Source organism: Arachis stenosperma, chromosome 6, assembly GCF_014773155.1.
Source record: "Arachis stenosperma cultivar V10309 chromosome 6, arast.V10309.gnm1.PFL2, whole genome shotgun sequence".
NCBI classification, from domain to species: domain Eukaryota; kingdom Viridiplantae; phylum Streptophyta; class Magnoliopsida; order Fabales; family Fabaceae; genus Arachis; species Arachis stenosperma.
In genome coordinates, this window is record NC_080382.1 from 135,510,545 (window position 1) to 135,537,391 (window position 26,847).

At 34.7% G+C, this 26,847-nt stretch overlaps 3 protein-coding genes and 1 pseudogene across 6 annotated transcripts; 3 read left to right on the forward strand and 1 right to left on the reverse strand.

Annotated features, from left to right (window-relative positions):
- The first annotated feature begins 65 nt into the window (after positions 1-65).
- Positions 66-3,386, forward strand: LOC130934719 (zinc finger protein CONSTANS-LIKE 5-like; annotated as a pseudogene).
- A 329-nt stretch (positions 3,387-3,715) lies between these two features.
- Positions 3,716-8,183, forward strand: LOC130935031 (rust resistance kinase Lr10-like). 3 transcript variants are annotated; one of them, XM_057864574.1, is made up of 5 exons: positions 3,731-4,052; positions 4,168-4,664; positions 5,551-5,583; positions 5,849-5,872; positions 6,606-8,183. In XM_057864574.1, the coding sequence occupies exons 2-5, from the start codon at positions 4,376-4,378 to the stop codon at positions 7,865-7,867; spliced, it is 1,608 nt and encodes a 535-aa protein (XP_057720557.1). In that variant the 5' UTR covers positions 3,731-4,052; positions 4,168-4,375; the 3' UTR covers positions 7,868-8,183. The 3 variants fall into 3 exon arrangements, with proteins under 3 accessions (XP_057720556.1, XP_057720557.1, XP_057720558.1); XM_057864575.1 differs by having other exon boundaries at positions 4,171-4,664; XM_057864573.1 differs by having other exon boundaries at positions 3,716-4,664.
- A 332-nt stretch (positions 8,184-8,515) lies between these two features.
- On the reverse strand, positions 8,516-11,448 carry LOC130935033 (rust resistance kinase Lr10-like). Of its 2 annotated transcripts, XM_057864577.1 has the most exons (3): positions 10,825-11,448; positions 10,617-10,722; positions 8,516-9,722 (listed from the first exon to the last, which is right to left on the reverse strand). In XM_057864577.1, exons 1-3 carry the CDS (start codon positions 11,317-11,319, stop codon positions 8,602-8,604), a joined length of 1,722 nt encoding a protein of 573 aa, XP_057720560.1. In that variant the 5' UTR covers positions 11,320-11,448; the 3' UTR covers positions 8,516-8,601. The 2 variants fall into 2 exon arrangements, with proteins under 2 accessions (XP_057720560.1, XP_057720559.1); XM_057864576.1 differs by having other exon boundaries at positions 10,617-11,448.
- A 10,078-nt stretch (positions 11,449-21,526) lies between these two features.
- On the forward strand, positions 21,527-25,736 carry LOC130936492 (probable protein phosphatase 2C 8). Its single transcript, XM_057866568.1, has 3 exons — positions 21,527-22,370; positions 22,925-23,030; positions 24,948-25,736. Exons 1-3 carry the CDS (start codon positions 21,642-21,644, stop codon positions 25,253-25,255), a joined length of 1,143 nt encoding a protein of 380 aa, XP_057722551.1. The 5' UTR covers positions 21,527-21,641; the 3' UTR covers positions 25,256-25,736.
- The last annotated feature ends 1,111 nt before the right edge of the window (positions 25,737-26,847 follow it).

Sequence of the window (26,847 nt, forward strand, 5' to 3'; positions counted from 1 at the left end):
AGACGAGAGCCAAGAGATGGTTTGGCGAATCTTGAGGTACTGGTTACATTTTAAAGGTGCATGATATGTCTTTGGAATATGAAGGTGAAATTGGTGTTTATCGTTCCTTATCATTTGGTCAGAAGTTATCAATTCAGAGCAAGTTGTCACATAGAAGGGATTATGCTGGAATTGAAAGTATTGTAATTTTGTAAGCAATTCGCCAGCTAAGGGATCCTTCTTGGTACATTTGATGGAAAATATTTCCAAACTAGAGCCTTAAAACTTCCCAAATCTGCTACAACTATTTTGTGTGGAGAATATTGCCAACTAGTGATTTGGCTGAGGAAAATAGCCGCGCAACGATGAACCTTGGCATTTTTTCAACTTTAGTTCAGAGACAATTGCAGCAAACTATTTTCTATGCAATACAATTCTGGGGCTTGCCTTTTCCTCTTCAGGTAATTGCTAGTTTTTCATGTTAAATATTTTATTTATGGTGCTTGCACTCTCATTTTAATTTATGTTACTTTATTTTTGTGCGTCTCTCTGACAAACCGAACTAAATTTGAAGGTCAAACTAGTTTAGTGGTTTTGATCAGTGTAATATTTTATTGAGAGTTTGGTAGAATACCTCTTCTAGAATCCCAGCAGTTAGTTAGTTAATTAGTGAAGGCGGAGTATAAATAAAGGTAAGAAGGATTTGATTAGGTCTCTTCAATCATTTGTTAGTGTGTTGGGAGAGTTGAGGAGTCTCGCTACTTTTCCCTTTATCATTGTATAACGTTGTTCCATTAATAAACAATATCTTTTGGATACTAGTTCTATATTGGTATCAGTGATGGGTTATCCCGTGGTTTATAATGGAGGGTTGCCCAAAAGTTTTAATCTGAGGACTTTCTAAAGACTGCCAGTTATTCCTTTAGTGCTCTCTCTTCACTGTAGGTCTCACTAATGCTCAAAGATACTTAATGCTAAAACTAGTAAATATATATGTTTGATGATCTCCATTGTTTTGGGTGAAGAATGGATGTATTTTGTTTTCTCATTACCTAATTATGAATGTACAAGAACGGAGTAAGTACCTAAAGTGGTATTTGTGAATTTTCCTGCTAATTTCTTTGAATATGTGCGGGTTGAATAACCTATTTGGCCAAGCCAAGTGGCTGATGCATTAAACATAGAGGTTTTGTTGCTTTTGAGTGCAATAGTTTTCACTCTAGGGAGGTAGGGGATCCTAATACTCACATGACTTGTTGGAAGGAAGAGTATGAGTCTGTGAGAGACAAAGGAAAAGTATGGTTCACTTCTGAAAACCGAGTCAGTCCGTTTAAAGGACTCTAGTCTCTAGTACACCTCTCTATCATTGGGTGTGGACTTACGCTTTGAAGTGTTCATTTTTATGCACATCAGGAACATTCTTTAGCTCAAATTGAAGATATTCTTATAAAATAGGTGGCATGAAGCATTATTAGAGAGGTTTCCTGAAGCAGATAATTTCCCAGAATTTACTAATTATGTGTAGGGAATAGAATGTAAAGGTTCTTGTGGCCTTGGTGTTATTGGGTTTCTTTGTGCTATTGTAGACAAACCTTTTGAGAGGGGTCAGATGATGCCTTGATCCTGAGTCGGGGGGGGGGGGGGGGGGGGAAGTGGGGAAGTAATATTTTCTTTTTAACATCTTTTTCCAGTTGATATGTTTGGTTTTTCTGTACTGAACTGTTCAACTGTTACTGTGTTTATTAATATTAAACGTGTTAATGCTTCATTGTTGAAAATGTTCCTTATCATTGTTTAGATAAACAGTGTCCTTAATTAATATCATTATTGATACAGGAAAAAAGATTTAGTAGTTGCTAGTCAAGTAAACAAATTGGACCGAACATGAAAACTGGCAAAGTGGATGGATTTTAAGGCTAGTCTACTCTTTGGCTGAGTATGGTATATATAATTGTGAAAGCAAATTTTAGACTATCCTCTATATTCTCTTGATTGGCTTTGAGAAGAAAATGTTGTCATTGTCATGGTTGTAGGAGCCACAAAACCAAGGTAAGTGCTAAAGACACAATGCCGGAGCCATGTCTTATGGTCTGGTTCTAATTTATTGTTTTAGAATGTAAGGGAATTATTTATTTTTATTGTTCTTATTCTTGCTTAAAACGATAGAAAATTTCAAAGGAAGCTACATTTTCATCATTTCATGGCTTGTGCCTTGATCAGATCCATCAACAATTCATTTTTCCATGGAGTTTCTTAAATGCTTATTTGATAGGCATATTTCCTTTGGTTGGATTTCCGATGGATTCACTTCGTCTTATTGGACATCATGATCAACCCTCCTTGACCTTTTGAAGCCCTAACAAAGAAGGCAAAGAATTTGATAGAGCTCTCTACTAGAATTCTATCCAATGGAATTGCCTAAAATATTCACAAATTTGCCCCAGTCCATTATCTTGTATTTTAAATCATTCAGAGTTGTTTTATTGATAACATTTTGAGTAAATTCCTACAATAATACCTGAGATTTACGAGATTACCCAATTTAGTTCTCGAAGTTCTAATTTCACTATAGTGGTTCTCCTGATTGACCTCCGAGCACCATAGTGGTCTCTGAACTTATCTCCGGTGATGACTCAGCGATTCAGTGCCACGCTAGACCCACTTTGACCCCGCAACCCTCCTCTCCTTCCCCTCCTTCTCCATCGCACTCTTCCCTTCTGCCAATTGTCATTCTCCTCTCCTTCCCTTCGCCCGCCGCCACAAGCACGTTCTCGTTGAGCCCTTCTTAGACTTTGCTGAAGGCCTCTGTGCCTCCTTCAGCTTTGTCGTCCCAACCAACGAGCCTCCGACGGATTCCCCAATGTCGACGCCACCGCTTGGCTCATCTCCAACCCAAACTACAGCTCAAAACTCATGGACGCCTTAGACATAAAATGAAAGATGTTCTTCTCAGAAATTGATTCTTTCCTCGATTTCAATTACTCCAACTCCTTCCATAACAACAACAATAGTGCCGAAAACGACATCGTCATTTTCGTTCAACCAAATCTGCTCCCATGATGAATCACCATACCAAAGGTAGTTGCTTGGACATCGATTTTTGTAGATCAAAGCTTTCCTCCTTCAACTATTCATAGTAGTTGTTTGATGCCAGATGAAAACACCGTCTCATATATGTCGTATTCATTCGGTCGAAATTGCTCCGATTCGAGTGGAATGGGATTGGCAGGAAGTGGTGGTGGAGCTGCGCAACTGTGCGGGATGAACCGCGAGGCGGCCAGGGATGAGAGGGGGTAAGAGAGATAGCGAAGGGTAGGGGAAGGTAGGACGAAGGAGAGAGAGGGATGGAGAGAGTTGAAGATGAGAGGAGATGGGACAGGGATGACAAGGGCAGGGTGGAGAGGGAATTGGGGGGGGAGAAGAGGAGGGTGGCGTAGAAGAGTGCGGTAGAGAGAGAAGGGAAGGAGAGGAGACGTGTGGACTCAAGGATCACTATGGTGCCCATAGCTCAATCTAAGGGACCATTATAGTAAAAAATTGAAATTTTGAAAATCAAATTGGATAATTTTGTAAATCTTAGAGACTATTATAGAGATTTACTCACAATATTTTTGAGAAATTTTTTTATATGCGACAGAATCTACTGATAAAGTAGTTGTTGCCCCTTCCTCTTGAATAATTGATGCAAAATTGAATCAAGTTGGGTGGTGGGGGCTTAGTAGTGACCGAAAAGTTTGACTCTGATATGATATTTTATTTATTTATAAACTCCCAAAAATGGAAAAACCAAAATAAACAGCAGCTCACAAGAACGACAATGCAAACCCAAGCATCATTCCCCTGCTCTTTAATCACACAAAAAATTGTATCACTCCTTTTCACAATCCTCCTCCTTTTCGAACAACCATCCACCGCCAAGAAGCACCACTCGCCATGTCCCCCTTCTTCCTGCGGCCAAATCCGCAACATAACCTACCCATTCCGACTCAAAGGCGACCCAAGCCACTGCGGCAACAAAAGGTACGAACTCGAATGCGATAGCAACAACGCCACAGTGCTAACTCTCTTCTCAGGTAACTACCACGTGCACCACATCGATTACAAGAATTACAGCATCAAGTTGAGTGATGCGGGTCTCAGCGACAACGCTAATTGTTCATTTATCCCTCGCAATTTCTTATATGACAGCAGTTTCAAGTTCGCCGTCGGCCCCGACGATTTCGGATCGCAACCGTTCACTTTAAACAATTTCGATCCAGATACAGTAGACACTTTCGATCCATCAAGAGTAGCGTATTTTAACTGCACCGATGCAGTAACTGACGACGCTGCCTATGTGAAGGTAGATATAACCGCAAGTCGTTGTAGTGCCTTGGGCTTAGGGCATGTGTATGTAATGGTGGGAGCATCGTACAGTGTGACTGAAATCAAGGTTGGGTGCAGTTTGATGGTGGCTACGTTTACGGATAAGGTTCCGGCGGAGATCGGAGAAGGGAATAACAACGTTTCTTATGAGGAGATCCGGAAGGTGGTTGGCGAAGGGTTTAGCGTCTCTTGGTTGCCGGCGGTTTGCGAGGAGAAGTGTGGAAAGAAGACAAATTGCAAGGTGGTCAATGTTTCGACTGGAGAAGTCCAATGTGACAGGCGCTATTGCCACTACGCTTACCATACAACCGATAAGTGCGGTATGTGAACATTCATTTATAAATATTATTAATATTAATATTAATTAATTAATGATTTATTTTCATTTTAATAGGAATATCTCAGTTATACGTGTTTTCTTTAGTTGCAATCCATTTATATAAGAGAAAGTTTAATTTAAGTGACTCATAGTATTTTACCTTACATATAATATCAGATCCATTTTTATTCTCTTTCTTTCAAAGAAAAAAAAGAACTATTTGCCATGTAGTATAACTTGGAAAAAAAAAGTTGTATGTAAAAAAAAATTATATCCATTCTTAAGATGAAACAAAATCATATAGATATATTATTTTTACACTTTAAATGATTCTATATAGTCATTTGAAAATAAAATTATTTTAATGGCCAAAAGAGTAAAACTAAATCAATCTATTTATGTATAAAAAATGCAGTTAAAAGAAAAATGTATTGGGTTTTTTTTTTTCCCCCTTTTTTGGGGGGTCTGACTTGTATATTAAAATTTTATAATCATATTATCTTAAATATCCTCTTCCATTAATTAGCTTCACAAACTGATCATATTTGACTAACTGACCTGTTTTTCCATGGTCTATAACAGTATAACGTGTACACGCACGGAAAGTAGATAGGAGACATAGGAGACGGCTTGTCATAGTTTGATCTTACGTATATACTTGTTGTTGACTATGATTATATGATTATATCAGCTCATCGTTAGGCAATGGTTAAAGTCATTTAAATTTTTTATTCACAAATATTATAATCAATTGACAAGCAGATAATATGTCTCAACTTAGTCGACCTAATCAAATATGGTTCATATTATCATATAGCATTTATTTATTTATTTTAATCATTTTTATCATTTGCTGATATAAATTATTGTTGTTTTGAATATTATAGGAATTGCAGAACAGGCTATCGGTTATGCTCGAGGTAAGATCGTAAGGATATTCCTTCTTCCTATCATTTTTTATCCTTTTAATCTATATTTAATAAAATGTTGATATATTTAAAGTACGAATTGAAGTATAACTGAAAAGAATGAAGTCTGAATATGATGATTGACAATGGTTAGTGGATCACTGGCGTATGTATAATAATAATGAACATAATAGACACGTTATGTCTATCATTGCTTTTTTCCCCCTGGTATATATATGTATTAAGTCTATTTTTCTTTCCTTGATTCCTTTTGCAGCTTATCTCAGAGGCATTGTATTTGGTAAGTTTATCTACATTTTGAAATGTTTATTTGCATCATTTAGTAAGGAGAGGCGATGTGTTAAACTCTGCTGTCTAACTCGTGTTAATTAATTAAATCTAGCATGAATTAGTTTACTCATATACTCACATATTCATGGAAGGCATCTAATGTTTTTTTTTTTAATGTATATACTTATCTATGAAGTACATACACTTTTCTGATTCGCCTTGTTTGCGTGTCGACATATTTCGGACACGACACTTATCGACACTCGTCCGACACGCGTGTTTTCGGTGTCCAACTGTGTCTTAATTAAAAAGTAAAAAATTCTTCTCCAGACACGCTTGAACACGGCTAAATATCATCATGTGTCAGTATGTCTAACTTTATTCTTAACATGTATTCTTGAAATGAGTTTAGAAATAGTATATATTATTAATTTTTAAAAATAAAAAATATTTTAAATACTTTATATAATTAAAAATAACTAAAAAATTAATTTATATTTTAATATCAATAAAATACCAAAATATCATTACAATTTATTTAAAAAAACTTTATATTTTATATATATGCCGTGTCTCTGTCTTATAAAAATTTCAAATTCATGTGTCCGCGTGTCCCATGTCGTGTCGTGTCTCATGTTTGTGTCAATGTCGATGCATCATAGATGCTTATGCATGTTTGTGAACTAACCCGTTGGCCTATTTGAAAGAAGGTTACCTTGCCTAATGATCAATTATGGGTGCAGGATTAGGAAGTAGAATAACATTCAGCACAAGAAACCTGGGCAACCCAGTTGGGCTGGAATATTTTGATGGGGGAATATTCATTGGTAGAAATATTATACCAGTAATACTTGTAACTAGATACGTACTAGGAGTTGTAGTTCTACTTTCAGTATTGATCTACATATGGCGACGAAGACATTGGTCAATATATGGAAACATTGAACATTTTTTGCTAGACAGCAATCTAAATCCCATAAGGTATGAATACAATGAAATCAAGAAAATGAGTGGTGGTTTCAAAGTGAAATTGGGTAAAGGTGGCTTTGGGGCTGTATACAAAGGAAAACTTCGTAGTGGTCCTGATGTAGCGATAAAGATGTTGAACGAATCCAATGCTAATGGCCAAGACTTCATCAACGACGTTGCTACAATTGGAAGAATACATCATGTTAATGTGGTACGTCTTGTTGGATATTGTGTCGAGAAGAAAAAGCGTGCTCTGGTGTATGAATTCATGCCTAATGGATCATTGGATAAATACATTTTCGCCAAGGAAGGGACTGTGCCTTTGAGTTACGAGAAGATGTATGAAATATCTCTTGGAGTGGCTCGTGGAATTGCGTATTTACATCAAGGTTGTGATATGCAAATTCTACATTTTGATATCAAGCCGCATAATATTCTTCTAGATGACAACTTCGTCCCAAAGGTATCTGATTTTGGACTTGCGAAGCTATATCCCGTGGATGATAGCACTGTCACTTTGACTGCAGCAAGAGGAACTTTAGGCTACATGGCTCCGGAGTTGTTCTACAAAAACATTGGAGGAGTATCTTATAAGGCTGATGTCTATAGTTTTGGAATGCTTTTGATGGAAATGGCAAGTAGGAGGAGGAATTCAAATCCTAATGCCGATGAATCAAGCCAATTTTACTTCCCATTTTGGATACATGATCAGCTTTATGAAGAGAGAGAGATTGAAATCGAAGATGCCTCAGAGGAGGAAAAGAGTCTAGTTAAAAAGATGTTCTTAGTTGCACTTTGGTGCATACAACTAAAGCCTAGTGATCGTCCTTCGATGAACAAGGTAGTAGAGATGCTGGAAGGGGATAACGACGGCAGTCTTGCATTGCCTCCAAAGCCTTCTTTCTATTCACATGAAGCTTCTAGATATGTTAAGGAGGTCAATTCCAGCCAAGCGTCGAGCTCGAGCATGAATTCCTCTGGTACTAGTTATCTTGGTGAAACCACAACTGACTATTCAATGGAGGATGATGATTAACTAATTAGAACAGAGCATATCCATTTCATATAGGATTATGATTATGTTATGGCAGTGATATGAGTTCTCCATGTTTGATGAGATCACAGATTCGTTTTTTTTATGGCAACATAATTTTTGTCGTGTTCCCAAGGACTGTGTAGTTACTTATCTCATTCAATTAGATCTTTTAGAATAATTTTTTGGGTGTGAATATCATTTTGAAGATGTTGTAATTTTTAGAACATTCAAGGCATAAAAGTTGTATATTTTCTTGAGTGCTGATAAAAGTTGTATATACAAATTGTATAATACTAATCGAGTTGCTGATGCGTTAGCTTGTTTGGGTCATTCTATTGAATTGGGTGTTCATAAGTATCTTTTGGCTCATCCTTCTATGTGTATTTTCTTTCGATCGGATGATATTAGGCGTGTTTTTCTTTCCATTTTGATTGTGTAATTTTGTTTTTGGAGTTTGGTCCTGTTTATCAAGGACACCTAAAGGCTAAAAATATAGGCGCAATTCGAGAGAATGTTCAGAATTGCTCTACACAGAGTCATAAAGACGTAAACAGTAAGGATGATTTATTTGCAAGATAAATGTGCTACATGCTTTCGATTCGTGTCATGCATGATTCCATGTTATGAAAATTACAAGTGGAAGTAGCATTGAACGAGGGGAAGAATCATTATGTATTGCATCTTGCATCAGTCTCCAATATAAATACATTTTATTAGCAAGAGGTGAATTGCCTTTACTCTAACTCGGGAATAACCTCTAGCTCAAAATTTAGATGTCTTGATGGAACAACTGCATTATTATTGTTTCTACTTGAGCTGGTAGTGGAGTCAAACGGAGTAGGGGGGACCATTAGCTTGTCTCCTTCCCTTTCAAGCATTTGTACCACAGTTTTCATTGATGGACGATCTACAGGATTCCACTGAATGCACCAAAGTCCTACAATGGCAAGTTTCTTGGCAATTTTCATGTCTCCCTCATTGTCAATATCAATGTGGATGTCTTTCCCTTCAAGCATATTATGGATCCATTCTGGGTACAAAACTTGGAAAATTTCCTCACCAGACACATTTGTGTTCTTTCTTCCTCCAACCATCTCAAGTAGCAACATTCCGAAGCTATAAATATCAGACTTGTACGACACGTTACCAAAATTTCTTGAGAATACTTCAGGGGCAATATATCCCAATGTCCCCCTCGCGGCGGTCATAGACACTGTGCTTTGATTTTTCGGACACAACTTTGCAAGGCCAAAATCTGTTATTTTTGGAGTGAAGTGATCATCTAGTAACACATTATGGGGATTTATGTCAAAATGGAGTATCCTATGATCACAACCAAGATGGAGATACTCAAGGCCTTTGGCAACACCAAGAGCAATTCTCTGAAGCTTCACCCAACCAAGGAAAGCATCCCTGTTATCCGGTGGAGCTAAGAATTTCTGCAACGAACCGTTCGGAAACAGATCATAGACAAGAGCACGGTGGAATCCGTCTGCGCAGAATCCGAGCAAGCGAACAACATTGACATGATGAATCTTTCCCATAGTTCCCACTTCATTTATGAAATCCTTGCCATCACCTTGTGTATCATTGAGTACCTTCACGGCAACAAGAATTTCTTTGGAGAGCATTCCTTTGAATACTGCTCCGTGTGCTCCTTCGCCTAAGCTTTCCTTAAAGCCATTTGTGATTCTCTTAATATCTTTGTAAGTGAATCTTGTAGGCTTCATGGCCCTGTAATCCTCCAAGAATTTTTCTATCCTGTCTTGGTCTTCTCCTTTAGTCTTAAAGTACCGATAAATATGGTACATTGCAAAGGCCAACAAGACCAGAAGCATCAAACAAATTATTGTCCCTGTAATGTATAAAACAGCGTTGCTTCAATTAGAGAAAAAAATTTAACATTATTTTAAGAATAATGATTGAGAGTGCTAATTTATCTTCATAATTGTCCTTAGATGAGTAAAAATGTAAATATACATTATTTTTGAAAATATAAAAAAGATAAAAAATAAAATAATATTTTCATTTAGCAAATTAAAAAGATAACTAAAAAATGAGTTAAGATTTTTATGTTTTTCTTATCAACTATACTACATGTAAAAAAAAAATTAACCACTAAAATCAATCATTATATATGTGTATAAATAAATACATATGTTATTTATTTATTTATTTATTTATTTATTTACCAAAGATAAGAGACTCGAACCCGCAACCTCTTAATTGAGTATGAAGAGACTATGTCATTTGAGCTATTACTCATTGGCAAATACATATGTTATTTAACTCATTTTTAATATAAATTTTGTATTTTAATTTGTATTTTATACTACTGGTTAATTTTAGTAACTGATTTTTATGTACACGTAATATTATTAATAGAATACAGGTTGAAATATAAGATATAAGTTAAAACAAATTAAACACTAGCACTTTTGTTTTATGATTTGAATTCTTAACCTAAATCTCTACAACAGGTTAAAGTGACTTATTCTTTATAGCTGCTGCAAGTACTACTAAAGTTTTCAATATTACAAAGTTTTGGAAGCCACCTACATGGCTATATTGAGGTCATTGATAACCTGAAACTTTTATTTCTCTAATCAAAGTTCTCTTTTACTATAAAAATATGAATAGTATTAGGTGTCAAAGACCTTACTGTTTTCACCGTGAATATTTCTAACTGAGAACAATGAATAACCGAAAGCAAGTTAGGTGGTAAGCAACAAGTATGGATTCTTCATACCTGCAACAATTAGAACAAGAGTGGATGTCGAAATCTTGTTTGTTTTGCAAACGAAACACTCAATTTCCTCTTTCGTACCATCGCTCTTGAGTCTGCATTTCTTGCCCTGTGCTTCACACTGCCCACAGTTAGGGTTCGACCATCCAAGAAACAAACTAGTCTTATCATCATACGTAAACCTCCACTGGACCGATAAAACATCACGCACCTTGGTGCAAGATAGTATTCCTGGATCAATGATGTCGCTAATAGAATCTAGTTGCAAAATTGGACAGGAATAGGAAGAACTCGAAGCGCAACGAAAGAAAGAGACATTATTGTAACTAGTTTCGCCGCCGTAATATGGTGATATGAATCGGAAAGGTGAAGTTGACGAATTTCCGAGTGCTAAAAGCTGGCTGGCAAGGCAGTTATTTGGGTGATAGATCTGAATTTGCTGAGATTTGTAATCGATTTGCTTCACAAAGAAGCTTACTGATGGAACCTTTGGAAGTTTCAGCAGAGCTTGATGTTTATCGTTACATGAGAGTTCAAATCCAGGTAGATAGGTAGCGTTTTCATTCAGGATGCTATTTTTGAGATGAAATGGGAACTGGATCTTGATGCGTCCACAGTTGTCCGTACATCGGCAGTTAACTGTAACGGAATTTGGCGCCAGAAAAAGAACCAACAGCAAAATGGAGAAATTTTGAGAACGGAACATTGGGTTAGTTGTGAAACAGAAAGGATTTGCAGAGGTTCAGGATGTTGGTTGTCATGCATTTTTTGTTTAAAGATAGATCAGGCAGGCACCCCATGGCAACAAGCAACAGCAACTTGCCACTTATTTAAATTTTAATTTTTTTTCCTTTTTGGGTACTAATTTCCGTTCACTTTTTTAAGTCTTGGTCGTTTGTGGCGGCCTTGTGTTCCTGGGTCCATTCATTCAATGAGGGCGCTTTCCCGAAATGGGGATATTTTGACTTATGAGTTATCACCAATCCACCATGATTGTGCTTGATATTGAAATATCTTTTAGACTAAATACTTGGTCATTGTTTTAGACATTGTTATTAAAATTGGACCGACCCGTTTAATCGTACTGAAAATACGATGAATTGATAACAAAATCGATCTGAATGAGCTAGTTGACTGGACAAGAAAAAAAATCGACGAGACTCGATTTAAATCGATTGGGTTTGACGAAAATTGACTAACTAGCGAGTTTGAAAATTTTTGAACCAGTTCGAACTCTATTTTTCTTGTTTTTTCTTCGAGTGAAATGGCGTTGTTTCGATTATTAAAAAAAACCTGAACCAAAAACCTGAAACCCTAGCTCGAAGCCTTTCAGTTTTCACACCAAACCCATTCCCTTTCCCCAAATTCCAAGACCTGAGAGAGACCCGTTCAGTCCTTGTCATTCTTACCGTATTTGCAGTCTTGCTCTCGCACCACCCTACCACAGCCAGCACCAATTCCATCGAACGATGACATCGTCGGTTACTGCTACTCAAAGTCGTCGTCTCGGTGGCCTTTGAGTATCTCGGCTCGTCGCCTTCTGTCCTATGCCGCTGTGTGTCCGTCGTCGTTCTCATTTTGCCGGTCCAGTCGTCCAGTCGTCCTTGTCATCGTCGTCGGCGCCGTGCTTCTTTTCCGATTTTTCTCTTTTTTGTCGGCGGTGCATCAGCCATAAGGTATGTATTTTTATTTTATTTTTTTAAAGTTATTCAGTATTTCAATTTTTTAATAATTTAGTACCTTAGTTAGAATTAATTGATTATAGGTGTATAACTTATTGATTTCTATTTGATTTCTGTTAGATTGTTCGATTTTTTTTATTTTATGTTGGTGTAATATGTTGATTATAGTGTAATATATTCTTGTATGTAATATATTCTTGTTATATTTGGTTACTGTTGTATATTATTTTTAGTAAATTGTTGTTATATATTATTCCTGTAGATTAGTTATTTGGTCGTGATTGATTAGGAATTTAGGATGGTTTCATCAAAGACATCATCAAAAACACAAACTTTTCGAAAACAAGGATGAACTCCTAATGCAATAATTGGAACCCAAAAAAATAGCAATTGAGAAAAAACTAATCTTGCATAGGGCCAATATAAACAAGTGGATAAAGAAAAAACTGTTCTGTTATGTATTTTTAGTCATAATAAGAATAATTAAGTTAATTGATAATATAGGAAACGAATGAGAAAGTAAAGTTATGATTCAATTTGTCTTGATATATTTGAGAATCATTCGAAATAGATAATGGAAGATTCACCGCCATTTTTTAACTCGTGAAGAAGTTGATACTTTACAGAATGATCTTATAAATATGTCTCTTCAATCAGCTTTAGATGATTTGGGTATATTTTTGTTAGGGATGATTTTGTAATGTTAGAAACAAGAGACTAGACTGTAGAAAGGATTTGTGTATTATTGAGTGTATTCAAGTTGTCTATTCAAGTTGTCTGGAATGATACAATATAGAAGGGTAGTTATAGGTGCTATGAGAATCGTAATAATAAATACGTAATATTCTATAATAAATATCCAAATATGCTAATTGATCCTAATTATATTCTAACATCCCCCTCAAACTCAAGTGACAACTTGAGTTTGAAACTTATTTAAAACAACGAAATAAAGAGAGAAAAAACTGCATAAACTGATAAAACGGGTGCAGATGGAACTGTAGGAAGAAAGCGTAGATGGAACGGCCGCTTGTCTAAAGGAAGCGTAGAGGGAATTGTCGCTAGTCTGAAGGAAGCACAGACAGAACTGCCGCTTGTCTGAAGGAAGCGCAGACGGAACTGCCGCTCTCTGAAGGAAGTGTAGACGGAATTGCCAGAAAGAAACGCAGACGGAACTGCCACAAGAAAACCCAAACGAAATGCAGACAAAACTGCCACGAAAAAATGCAGACGGAACTGCCACGAGAGAACACAAACAAAACTGCCACGATAGAACGTAGATAAAACTGTCACGAGAGAACATAGATGGAACTGTCACGAGAGAACGCAGACGGAACTGCCACAAGAGAACACAAACGGAACTGCAACGAGAGAACGCAGACGGAACTGCCACAAGAGAACACAAACGGAACTGCAACGAGAGAACGCAGACGGAACTGCCGAAAGAGAGCAAAAATTATATGATTTTTTCATGAAAATAGGTAAGCAGTGGATGACAATGGTGTTTGGTCGTACGACTCAAAAAAAATACAAGACAGAGAAAAATAGGCTAGTATGTGAGGTGAAAAAGCATCAAAGGAGTGACAAAAGAGAAAGAAGAACGGCATAGAAAAAAATGCAAAAACTACGGTGATTTCACCGCAAGGAAAATAACCTATCCTCTTCAAGGAGGATACCATGGCTCTGATACCATGTTAGAAACAAGAGACTAAATTGAAGAAAGGATTTATGTATTATTGAGTATATTCAAATTGTCTATTCAAGTTGTCTGGAACGATACAACATAGAAGGGTATTTATAGGTACTATGAGAATCGTAATAATAAAGACGTAATATCCTATAATAAATATCCAGATATGCTAATTGATCCTAATTGATCCTAATTATATTCTAACATGTAATACTTTAACCAAATATTTTGCATTATTAATTATGATTTGTGAAATATTATTGAAATGCTAGATCAATTGAATATGGAAGATGATCGAGATGATGTCATGATGATGAAGCTAATAATAAGTTTGTGAAAAATACAAATTAGAATGAAACCAATAAGGATGTAGTTCCAGGAAAGATATCCAAACTTTGAAATTATTCTTTGGATATAATCCATTATTGTTATTTTTATCGTTTACTTATTTTAGAATTTGAGACTTAATGTTTATTAAAATGTTATTGAAGATATGTATTTTAAATGTTATTTTAAAATTTTTTGCTATTTTATATATGTGGGATCAGGTTAACTGGTTGAATTAGTGACTCAGTGATCCAATAGTCTAATTAGTTTGATTACTGGTTCGGTTCTGATAGTTATAATTTTAAAAATTTTTTATAAAGTTGGTCGGTAAAAACAGGAGATTCAGTGCAGTTATTAGATGATTTAATAGATTTGAATAAATTATTATTTAATAATTTTTTATTATTAATTTTATATAAAATTATTTTTGTATATAAATTTTTAGTTAGTTAATTTATTTGTTTAGTATACAAAATTTTATACAAAATAATAAAAGAAAATACTCGTGTTTTGATATAAATATATCTGAAATTAAAAGTGTTCGACCTAATAAATTATTAGAAATGTTAGATTAGTCAATTTAATATTTTTTATTTTAATACTTTTAATATAAAAAGAACGATTTTAATATTTGATTTTAAACTTTAAGAATGATTTTGTATGAAAAAAATATTAAAAATAAAAAAATTGACCTTTATCTTAGAGACCAAAATCGTCCTTGACCTTTACTTTAACTTTTTGCATAATCAGTTAGTATGGTAAATCAACCAAATGCACATGTGAGAATAATACAAACAAGGGTGTGAACTTGGAACTCCGCCTATGTTACACGTGCGGTACATAGCCGGTTCCAAATCCGAATAAAGGAGGAGAGTTGTATTAGGTCTTCGACAACTAACATAAAAATATAGTTGAACCCCCATGACATGAATCAAAGACATTATTGCGCTAAAGCTAGGTCGTTGCCCAGAAGTAACGCGTCGTATGGCTCGAGTACAGTGTCAAATGAGCAAGAACCGCTGCATCGGTATCCGGATGTAGTGTTAAATGAGTAAGGATTCTCACATTTTCGTGACGGACGAGGGTAAATAAGCTAGTTCACAAAGTAAAAGGTAAATGTCAGAGCGATAGAATGTTGAGATTTGGGACATGGAACATAGGCACTCTAACAGGGAAGTCCATGGAGGTGGTGGACACCATGACAAGGAGAAAGATTAACATTATGTGCCTACAAAAAACAAAATGTGTTGGTGCGAAGGCTAAGGAGTTTGATACTTCTGGTTTCAAACTTTGGTATACAGAAAAGGTGAAAAATAGGAATGGGGTTGAAATAATTGTGGATAAGCAGTGGAAAAAGGACGTAGTAGATGTCAAGTGGGTGAGAGATCGGATCATCTCTATCAAACTTGTGGTGGAGGGAGGTGTTTTCCATGTGATTAGCGCCTATGCACCGCAAGTGGGTTCGGCGAACAACACAAGCTAAGGTTTTGGGAGGATCTAGAGAGTTTGGTTCAAGACATACCCTTGGGTGATAAGATTTTCTTAGGAGGAGATTTAAATGGTCATGTTGGGAGAGAAGTAACTGGATATGGGAGTATTCACGGAGCCCATGGTTTCGGGGTGATCAATACCGAGAGTAAAACTATTTTGGACTTTTCCTCAACATTTGATCTTCTCATCGCAAATACATGTTTTAAAAAGAGAGACAAACATCTTATAACCTATAAGAGTGGCATAACAAGCTCTCAAATCAACTTCTTCTTGTTAAGGAGAGTCGACCAAAAATTTTGCATTAATTGTAAAATTATCCCGGGAGAGAGTTTGACAACACAACATAGGGTGCTAGTCATGAATTTTTGCGTTGAGCAAAATACATCATACGAAGAACCCAAGGATGAGGTGGTGGTGGATGAAAGGTGAGGAATAAATAAGCTTCCTAAGACGGGTAGGAGAAGAGGCAAAGTAGGATGGGAATGGAAGCACGGAAGAGATGTGGAGGAAAATGGCAGAAGTTATTAGAAGAAGAGCAAAAGAAAGCTTTGGTGAATCTAAAGGAATAGGACCAAGAGACAAGGAGTCCTGGTGGTGGAATGCGAGTGTACAATAAAAGATAAAGATAAAAAGGGAGTGCTTTAAAGAGTGGTCTTTATGCCGTAACACAGATAATTGGGAAAAATATAAGGTGGTTAAGAAAGAGATAAAATTGGCTGTAAGTGAAGCAAGAACAAGAGCATATGAGGGTCTCTACCAGTCTTTGGGTATGAAAGAAGGAGAAAAAAGTATATATAGAATTGCAAAGAGCTGTGAAAGAAGAACGAGAGATTTGGATCAGGTTAAGTGCATAAAGGATAAGGATGGAGAGGTGTTAGCTCAAGAGGAGAAGATTAATGAAAGGTGAAAGAACTGTTTTTACGAGTTATTTAATGAGGGACAGAAGACTCTTCCGAGCCTTGGTTGGTTATGCACAAGGGAAGAAGATCAAAACTTTGACTACTATCGAAGGATTCGAGACTTCGAGGTAAAAGAGGCTCTAATGCAGATGAAAAATGGCAGGGCAGTAGGACCTGATAATATTTCGATTGAGATTTGGAAGGGTCTTGGAGAAAAATGCATCAACTGGTTAACCAAGCTTTTTAATGAGGTTTTAAGGTCAAAGAGGATGCCTGATGAGTGGAGAAAGAGCACATTGGTACCTATCTACAAGAATAAGAGGGATATACAAAGTTGCGAAAACTATAGAGGAATCAAGCTTATGAGTTATACCATGAAATTATGGGAAAGGGTGATAGAACGAAGATTGAGAAAAGTGACACAAGTAACAGAGAACCAATTTGGATTTATGCTAGGCAGATCTACCACTGAAGCGATATATCTATTAAGAAGGATGATGGAGATGTATCATAATAATAAAAGGGATCTATATATGGTGTTTATTGATTTGGAAAAAGCGTATGATAGGGTACCAAGGGAGGTCTTATGGAAGGTTTTAGAAAAGAGGAGAGTAATGATCGCATATATTCGTGCAATTAAAGACATGTACGATGGGGCCACAACTAGTGTGAAGACTCAAGGTGGTGTGACAGAGAAATTTTCTATTGGTATAAGATTACACCATGGATCATCCTTAAATCCATACCTTTTCACATTAGTCTTGGAAGTACCCACAGAGCACATCCAAGAGCCTTTGCCATGGTGCATGCTTTTTGCCGATGATATCGTTCTTATGAGAGAGTCAAGGGAAGACCTAAATAAGAAGTTGGAGTTATAGAGAGAAGCTCTAGAAGTGTATGGTCTGCGTAAGCCGTAGTACGACGGAATATATGGAATGAAAGTTCAGTCTGAGAAGGGAAAACCCTAATATAGAGGTGAAGATTGGAGAAAACATCCTACAAAAAGTTAAAAGTTTTAAGTATTTTGAGTGCATCATACAAGATAATGGAAAGATTGAACAAGATGTAAATAATAGGATCCAAGCAGGTTGGTCAAAATGGCGGAGTGCATATGGTTTTATATGCGACAAAAAAGTGCCTTTAAAACTTAAAGGTAAATTCAATCGCACTGCTATAAGACCAGCTATGCTTTATGGTACGGAGTGTTGGACGGCTAAAGGGGAGCACGAACATAAGCTGAGTGTGACAGAGATGAAGATGTTGAGATGGATGAGTGGTCATACGGGATTGGATAAAATAAGAAACGAAGATATAAGGGAGAGAGTTGGAGTAGCACCCATTGTGGAAAAGATGGTTGAATTGCGTCTCAGGTGGTTTGGACATGTGAGAAAAAGACCGATAGAACATCCAGTTAGGAGGGTGGATGAGATAGAAGATGGACAAGGGAAGAAAGGTAGAGAAAGACCTAAGAAGACCATCCATGAGGTGGTTAAACAAGATCTACATGTAAACGGTCTCTCTGTAGACATGATACATGACAGAATATAATGACCTCGTTTGATTCATGTAGCCGACTTCACTTAATGGGACAAACCTTTGTTGTTGTTGTTTGGTGTGAACTTGGGTTATGCCTTCAATTGTAGTAGCAAAACTTGATCCAATAATGGTTTTGGGCCTCTTTGAAACACTATCACATCCAAAACCACATGACTGAACATGCTGAGACTTGAATTTTTTTTTTGGTGACTTGCTGAGACTTGAATTGAGAGGCTTGTACGTATCATATGGAGAGTACAAACAGAAAATTGACACATTCTTACAAGCCTAAAAGCAAGAAAAGTTTACACGTGCCAAGTGAAGGAAGTTAATGAAGTTATTGCTTGTTGCCAATTACGTGTATCCTTTTGATGGAAACTAACCAGATATTTTCTTCGTGTAGACTTCACCCATAAGCCACAAGCCAACAGCTGTCATTTTCAATATAAATTTATTATTTGCAAATATCTTTATATCGTCAATTTTAGAGAAATAAAATACTACTATAAGTTGCTCTTTGTAAACAATGATAGTCTCATAAAAAGAGGAGAATACAACCCCTAAAAAGAAAAAACTAGTAATAATTGTGGGAGAGCAGATAGATTATTCAATACTATGCGAATAAGGCGTATGGCTATTGGATTTTGTATTTTGGATCTAATTTTTTTTTTGTGATTTAAAAGAAAATAAACGATAATTAAAAAAAAAAAATAAAAAATTGTTTAAAAAAGATATTTCGTTCAATATTACTTTTAATTTTTTTTAAAGCAATAAAAGTTTTACTTGAGAAAAAAGGATTTTTATTGTGGTTTTTGCCATGATATCTGTTACTGTATTTGTATTTTTTAAGATCAATTGAGGATTAATACACAATTTTTAAAATATGATCTCTCGAATTTTTAATACTAACGAATCAATAAACTTAGAGCAATTCTGTAAATTTTTTTTTAAGATTTTAATTTATGAAAAGTAATAATATTAATATTTTGTGTAATTTTTAAAATTAAATTATTTTTTAAAAAAACAATTTAAGTATTTATAAAAAAATTTAAAAAATGACTATTTTTATAATAAAAACTTTTTTAATTACATTTTTTTAAATAAACATTTTAAAATAAAAAATTAAATATAAAATAATTTATTTATAAACTTTTTTAATATGAATATTTTTTGTTTAAGTTAATTTTTTTAAAGAAAAAATTAATTCAGCGTTTTATTCAAAGTGAATCTTTGTATTCTTGAAAAAGTAAGGTTAACAGTCTGACTCACAAACGGTGTACTTAGGGAGAACAATAATCACAATATCTCTCGAATTCTTAAATCTTAAGTATCGTTCGCGTAATTCACTTATATCTTAAGTGTGTTGTTTTTTGTTAGAATGAAAAAGAGGAGGAGAAAAAAGCCATTATATTTTTGTTTACTTGGTTTAAAAATCACTTATACACTTATTGCCACATCCTGATGTCTTTAATTTTTGTATGCTCTTTCTAGTATAGTAATATATCCCACCCTACATAAATGAATAACTCAAAGAAGCAATTTGAAGATCACAAAAAAAAAAACTAATATATTATAATACACGTATATCCAATTTATAATTCAGAAAATAAAAATATTATTTATGAACTAAAATTAATCATTAAAATGATTTATTATATATTTGATACAAATATATTTTATATTTTAATATATATTTTATCTTAGTGATTAATTTTAGTATATATCTAAAATCTTAATATTTTAGTAATTTTAGTTAATATTTAATCAGTATAAATATTAAATTATTTTTAATAAATAAATTTTATTAATTTATAAATATAAATTCTGAAAATATAAATTATGTATTTTACATGTATGATTCTTTATATATATAAATATATATTATTATTGACAAAATACTAATTTAAAATAATATTCATTGGTTATGTAATATTGTTTATCATTTTTATAAGATTACGACAAATATAGAATATTAAAATTTTGTATCAATGATTAATAATTATTTAATATTCAGTACACACAAACTTGTTAGTCTAAATATTCTAACATTATATTCAATAAATTATACTTTAAATAATATAATTTTTTTATATTTATTTAAAAAATCACAAATTTAAATCTTTATATTTTTGATAATAAAAAAACATTCTAATATTATATGTCAATATAATAAATTATTTATTTTTTAAATAAACCTAGCGAAATATTAGATATATTTATTGAATATAATTATCATTTTTAAGTTTTTTTTTATTTTTCTTGTTTTAATTAACAATTATATTGTATCAGTACTTGATATTTTTAATTTAAAAGCAATTATATCTTACAGAACCATACATTTAAAATAAAATTAAATATTACTAGATTAGCTAAGCAAGGTGCAAGGAATGAAGAAAGAAAAGCAATAAAGAAAAAAAAAAAAAGACAGCAAGTCCATAATTAGCTCTCACGGCTGGCCAGTGAAAGCACGAAAAATATCAGCATGCAGTTGAGCTTAGGATGGAAAAAAGAATTCGCACCTCCGGAATTATCTCTGAGGAGAAGTTAATGGGATCCATCTTCGTCAGAGATAGGGATTGAGATATCTATCTCACGAAAAAATATATATATTTACATACTTTTATATATATAAATTATATAAGTAATTTTAATTTATTTTAATTTATATATTAAAAAATTTATTATTATATTAAATTTATATTTGATTTTATTATAATTTTATTTTCTAAACTAGTGTTTCCGCCCTACGAGGAGGCATTGGCATCCTTACTTGCCTAGCTGAGTGTAAGTGTGTTCGTGCACCGTGCTTACTGTAGCAGTAGAGAGTAGTTAGGAAAGAGGCAAAGGCATCAATGATGATCGATGGCCCCAAAATCTGAGACGCAACCCACATTCACTCAACACCTGTCCCCTTCCAACCTCGCTCAAAGCAAAATTTACTGATAGCTACCTCTCCTACGCCACGTAATCTAACCTATGACTCCGACCCCTCTCTTTCTTTCCTTCTTTATCTCTCTCCTTTCACCAACTGGCCCCACCCACCACCACATCTTTTACCCAACCGTATCACTTCCCAAAACATCAGCGTTCCACGTACCCACCTTCTAATCTCAACCGTCCACGTTCTCTTCACAAAAATCCAACTCACTGGTCCCTAAGAACCCACCTGTTATCCCTGTAACACTGTACCTCCCTAACACATAACCCCCTTTACTTTCTAACCAACGGTTCAGATTCAATGCTCTCGCAGATCTCACAATCATCCTTTAAATTCTTCTTCATTTCCCCACTAGCGCCGTTTTCCAATACTGCATCTCTTTTTTTTTTTCTTCTTCCTTCTTCTCTTGTCTTTGTCTTTGGTCTTTTTGTCTTCTCATTATTGCATGCAAACAACAGAACGACGATGAAGGATCCAAAACGACTCTCGCCGCGGCGGATCACTTTTCGGCGAGTTGTCGGCGATTCAGACGGTACCATCACGAGCTTCAAGAATGCTCGCCGGAGGAGGCTCAGAATCCGGCGAATGAAGTACACCTGCGAAGCCAAGATCCACGTCGAGAATGGAGGTTCCCCGGCGGCGGATGCTGATGCGGTGGTTGTTGATTCTGACAGCAAGCGGAGTGAGATTCACGAATCCATGGAAATATCGCTGTCGCTGTCGTCAACGTCATCTGAGGAGGAGGATCGGCCGTCGGTGGGGGAAAACTCCGGTGGCGTATTGTCTTACGGTTCGGTGTCGGTTATCGGGAACAGGAAGGAGATGGAGGATGCGGTGAGCGTGGAGATAGGCTTTGTTGGAAAGGAGAATTCGAAGTGCGACTTCTTCGCGGTGTTTGATGGCCACGGCGGAGCTCAGGTGGCGCAGGTGTGCCGGGAGCGGCTGCACCGGCTGGTGGCGGAGGAGGTAGAGAGGAGAAATGAGAAGGTCGAGTGGGATTGGGAGGGTGTGATGGAAGGCTGTTTCCGTAAAATGGACGGAGAGGTTGCGGGAAATGCGGCGGTGAGAACGGTGGGTTCTACGGCGGTTGTAGCCGTCGTGGCGACGGAGGAAGTCGTCGTCGCAAATTGCGGTGATTGTAGGGCCGTGTTGGGAAGAGATGGCGAGGCCGTCGATTTGTCTAGTGATCATAAGGTATATTTGTTTTGTTTTGTACTATCTTTCTTGAAAATCTTAATTAATAATTTAAACTTGCAAATTATTCTTTTATTTTTTTATTTTTCCCGAAAAAAGAATGCCAATTTTTTGGGAATGGAACTTCCTGTTCGTTGTATTTTTTTTGTTTTTATATATCTGATCTGGTTATTGTACATTGGCTTGAAAATAACTGCTTGCTGAATGCTAGCACTCAAACGTTAGAGCTGGCGCAAGCATCAATTTTGCTTGACAACTTTGATGTTATCTAAAAGTTTCCACATGGATGGTAATTTGATCATAAAAATGTTTAGTTAGCTGAAATTGTTGCGAGCTGACGAGAGAATGCCTAGTAATATGTTAAGTACACGTGTCGCCGCGGAATTAATTATCTCGATTGTGATTGAGATTTGAGATCTGTATATGATAAAGGGGGGATGCATGAAATTAATATCCTGTAAACACGATTGACATAATTTTTGACGCATATGTATAGTAAAGGAATTTTATTGTGACATATATAATGGCATGCTGGTTCCCTTCTATGTGCACAGCCCGACAGGCCTGATGAGTTGATGCGAATCGAAGAGGCTGGTGGAAGGGTCATAAACTGGAATGGCCAGCGCGTTCTAGGTGTTCTTGCCACTTCGCGATCTATAGGTTAGTGTCAACTTTGGAGCCTTCATATATGTCCCAATACTTTATTTTCTATTCCCTTCTCTCAAAATAATTATTTTTTACTGAACATTGACGAGCATTTGTCTTTTTGTCATTTAGTTAAATACGTGGAATTATCTACAGGCTTTTTAATTAATAATTTTAAAAAATAATTGTTGCCCGTAAGTTTACACCTTATTTTTTACTTTTAAATTCATTAAAAAAAAATAATGTACTTACATTTTTTCTTTGTCTAAATATATTAATACTTATTTTGAGAAGAAGGGATCATTTATCCTTTTAGACTTTTCCTTTCTCTTCAAGCGATGATTTTTATGCTAAATTTTTGGATTTAGATAACTGGAATACAGTATAAAATTGTAAATAAGAAACTGACGTGATTAGTTTGAAGCCGCAGCGATGCGATTTCATAGGAAGTTGTCTAATAGAAAGCCGTTATATAAAGTCGCATTTTCATAGGATACTTATTTAGCATATTCTTTTCAGTGATGTCGCAACAGTGCGACTTTAATAATTCATATTATAAGATCTTTTGTTTTTTATCTCTCCATAGAGTATACCTCGTTATAATTATTAGCTTTCAATATTTTGAGCAGTTCTGGTTATTAGATGATTTGATGGAATTATAGTGTAAATTTTTTTCATATAAATTAAGAACCCTTGAAGTTATTAAAGTGGAAAATCTCAGTAAAAAAATCATAATTTTATGTATTGAAACTACAAAATTGATTTTATCATATGAAATTTTAACCAATCCAAGGATGGTGGATAGCAAATTCCTGCATTGGTAGATGTTTGTCCCCGTTTAGCAATAAAACATTAAAACGCTTTTTCTTTTATGAGCCCCTGAAACAGCATAATAATCACGGCAATCTCTTTAGCTTTTTAAAGTAGCAGAGCAACTTTTTGAAAATAGGTATGTTTAACCATGAATTGACCATGTGCGATTTTTTGCATTTTTAGTCCATATCCGATCAAGTTCACAAGCAATTGCATAGATCAGATTTGCCTGCAATCAATCAATATATACATATATATATATATATATATATATATATATATATATATATATATATATATATATATATATATATATATACAAAGGCATTATGGTGGTATAAATGAATAAAGATACACAAAGCTGGGTTTTTATATGAAAGTTATTGGTAGCGTGTGGTTATCTAAAATGTTAAAAGTCTTAAAGCTTAAGATACGACACTAACATAATGATTTAAATATTTTGAACCATATCCACATGTGAATCATAATCAAGATAGTAAGCAACTTTACCCGTTAAAACAAGAATAAAAGATTGAGTATCTAATAGAGAATTCTTGGGAGGAAATGTGTAACCTCACTGTTCCCTCCATTTAAAAAATGAATATTTAGTTTGATAGACAATCCAAATGAGTTGAATTTACAGGGTTATACAATTTTTTTAATTAGCACACTAATAAACAAAAAAAAATAAGTCCCCAACAATCTTCACATGATTATTATTATTCTGTAGAAAATAAACTTACTTCTCTCGACTGTGGCCTGAGGGTTTGGTCTAGCACGTGGAAATCAATTCTATAAGGACAGAATATCATGGAATGTAGTAATTCGTAGTCAAATTTGATTAAAAAAGTAATTGAATGATTTATTTACTTTCTTAATATGCCAAAAGCGCATGCTACTTGTGGATCGGATCTACAAGGAGCGGAATTATCTAAGGATAAATTTTTTGGAAATCTGTTGTCGTTTTCTAAGGTGCATTATATTATTTAGGAATTTCGGAATCTATGTTTCTTTTCTTATCTTTTAATTATTTTGTAATGGTATGTTCTATTCTTTTTGTTCTTTACTATGGTTGATCTGTGTTATGTTTTGATCAATCTGCACATTAATTTTTTTCAGGGGACCAATACCTTAGGCCATATGTAATATCAAAACCAGAAGTCACTGTGACAAAGCGAACCAACAAAGATGAATTCCTTATACTAGCAAGTGATGGCTTGTGGGATGTGATCTCCAGCGAAGCAGCGTGCCAGGTTGTAAGGAGAAGCCTCAACGGCCAGATTAAGAGAGTTTCCAATGGAGTTGGGAGGCAAAGCCGTGCCACCGAGGCTGCGGCACTCTTGGTTGAGATAGCAATGGCAAAGGGAAGCAGAGATAACACCAGTGTTATCGTTGTCGAGCTAAGCAGAACATCTTCGTCCGGCTGATCCCTCAATTTTATTTTACTTTTTTCGTTCCGACTTAGTAACGTGATAAAGTGAAGATGGTTCTCTCCTTTTATCATTTTGCTGACTTCCTCCGTGAGGATCCAAATCCTCCTCCTTTAATGAAATCGGAGCAGCAAAGACATGTGATGTGTTGTTTAATGAATCAAGCCATATCCATGAAGTTGGTCGCTGTTAATGCCATGAGAGGTTGTGTAATAATTGATGTGACATGTGAGTGTGTAGAATCAGAAAATTGAGCTACAATCGTGTAATGTCTTCTTAGCTCAATTCTTCGATAGTGATGGTGGCCTAGCTAGGAGTTAACAATCTTGTGTAAAAATTAACAAATAGTTTGTTATCTCTTGTGGCAAGCTTGCACGTTTCTTAACATTATTTCTGCTGGTATATAGTACTATGCAATTCTTTCCTTATTTAATTTCCGTCGCTTTGAGAAGGCGATTTCAAAATAGGTGGCTAATGTTGCATTATGATGTTAATCTAGTAAGATCAATATTTGAGAAGGAAGTTTTAAATCAGGGTGATAATATTTTATGTGTTTTTTAAAGCATGATTTAAAAAATAGATCTCTTCTTCAAAATTCAATAATTTTCCGTAAATTTATGCATTTTTTTGAATGATCAAATCTGTTTTTGAAAAATTAAAAAATATCTAGAAATGGAATTTTATTTCCTTTTCATACATTTGGATCCAATGTGTAAACCATTTATCAAATCGTTTGTTATCGTGCCTTTTACTTATTTTGGTCAATTTTTTAAGTCGCTTTATTTTTTAATCTTTTAATATACTTTTGCCAATACTTGAAATATTTAGTGGTTTATCCGTCTCAAATTACCTGCAACATCGAAACAAAAGAGAAGAAAATGGTGAGCATCCGTGTATCCTTGACAACTGGCTACTCAAATCTATTTCCGGACTTGCACTAATGATCTAGTCAATTGTAGTATGTAAGGCTGCCTTTGTTTACAATGGATATAGAGACAATGTGTCCAGAGATACTGAATTAATGTATTTTCTATTTTGTGTCCATCTTGACGGAAGGATACAGAGACATTAACAGGGATATAACTTATTTTTTATTTTTTTATTATTCTTGTAAATTTTTCATAATTATATTTTTTATTGTTATATTTTTCATCTCAAATTTTTTGAATGAAAAAAAAAGAATAAATTAAATTTTTATAATTTGTTTTAGTTTATCACCAAATAAAATATAAGAACACAAAATTTTGTGTCTCTATTCATTATCTTGTCTTATCCTATTCTTAGAAACAAACGCAGCCTATTTCTAAACGCAGCCTAATAGATGTAATAGGTAACATTATAAAGGAATAATATAATTCTATAAATAATAAAACACAGCGCTTAGTTTTCATTTTTGCGAATCATTATGAGATTCATTTGACATTTATCCAAGCGGATATGCGTATCATTTGTAATCAATTATATCTTAATAAAAAAATATAATTATTATTTAAAATAGTTGAATACTATTATATATGAGCGTATTTAATTTTATTTTTAATTTATTTTCTTAAAATAAATTTAAAAATAATATATTTATTATTTATTAA

Bases quoted from the DNA above. Each gene is read 5' to 3' on its own strand.
- LOC130935031 (XM_057864573.1), top strand. From the start codon at position 3,725: ATGATATTTTATTTATTTATAAACTCCCAAAAATGGAAAAACCAAAAT. The intron at 4,665-5,550 runs GTATGTGAACAT...TGAATATTATAG, and splicing joins CCATACAACCGATAAGTGCG to GAATTGCAGAACAGGCTATC. The intron at 5,584-5,848 runs GTAAGATCGTAA...TTCCTTTTGCAG, and splicing joins GGCTATCGGTTATGCTCGAG to CTTATCTCAGAGGCATTGTA.
- LOC130935033 (XM_057864576.1), bottom strand. From the start codon at position 11,319: ATGTTCCGTTCTCAAAATTTCTCCATTTTGCTGTTGGTTCTTTTTCTG. The intron at 9,723-10,616 runs GTATGAAGAATC...TATACATTACAG, and splicing joins TCTTGTTCTAATTGTTGCAG to GGACAATAATTTGTTTGATG.
- LOC130936492 (XM_057866568.1), top strand. From the start codon at position 21,642: ATGAAGGATCCAAAACGACTCTCGCCGCGGCGGATCACTTTTCGGCGA. The intron at 22,371-22,924 runs GTATATTTGTTT...CTATGTGCACAG, and splicing joins ATTTGTCTAGTGATCATAAG to CCCGACAGGCCTGATGAGTT. The intron at 23,031-24,947 runs GTTAGTGTCAAC...AATTTTTTTCAG, and splicing joins TGCCACTTCGCGATCTATAG to GGGACCAATACCTTAGGCCA.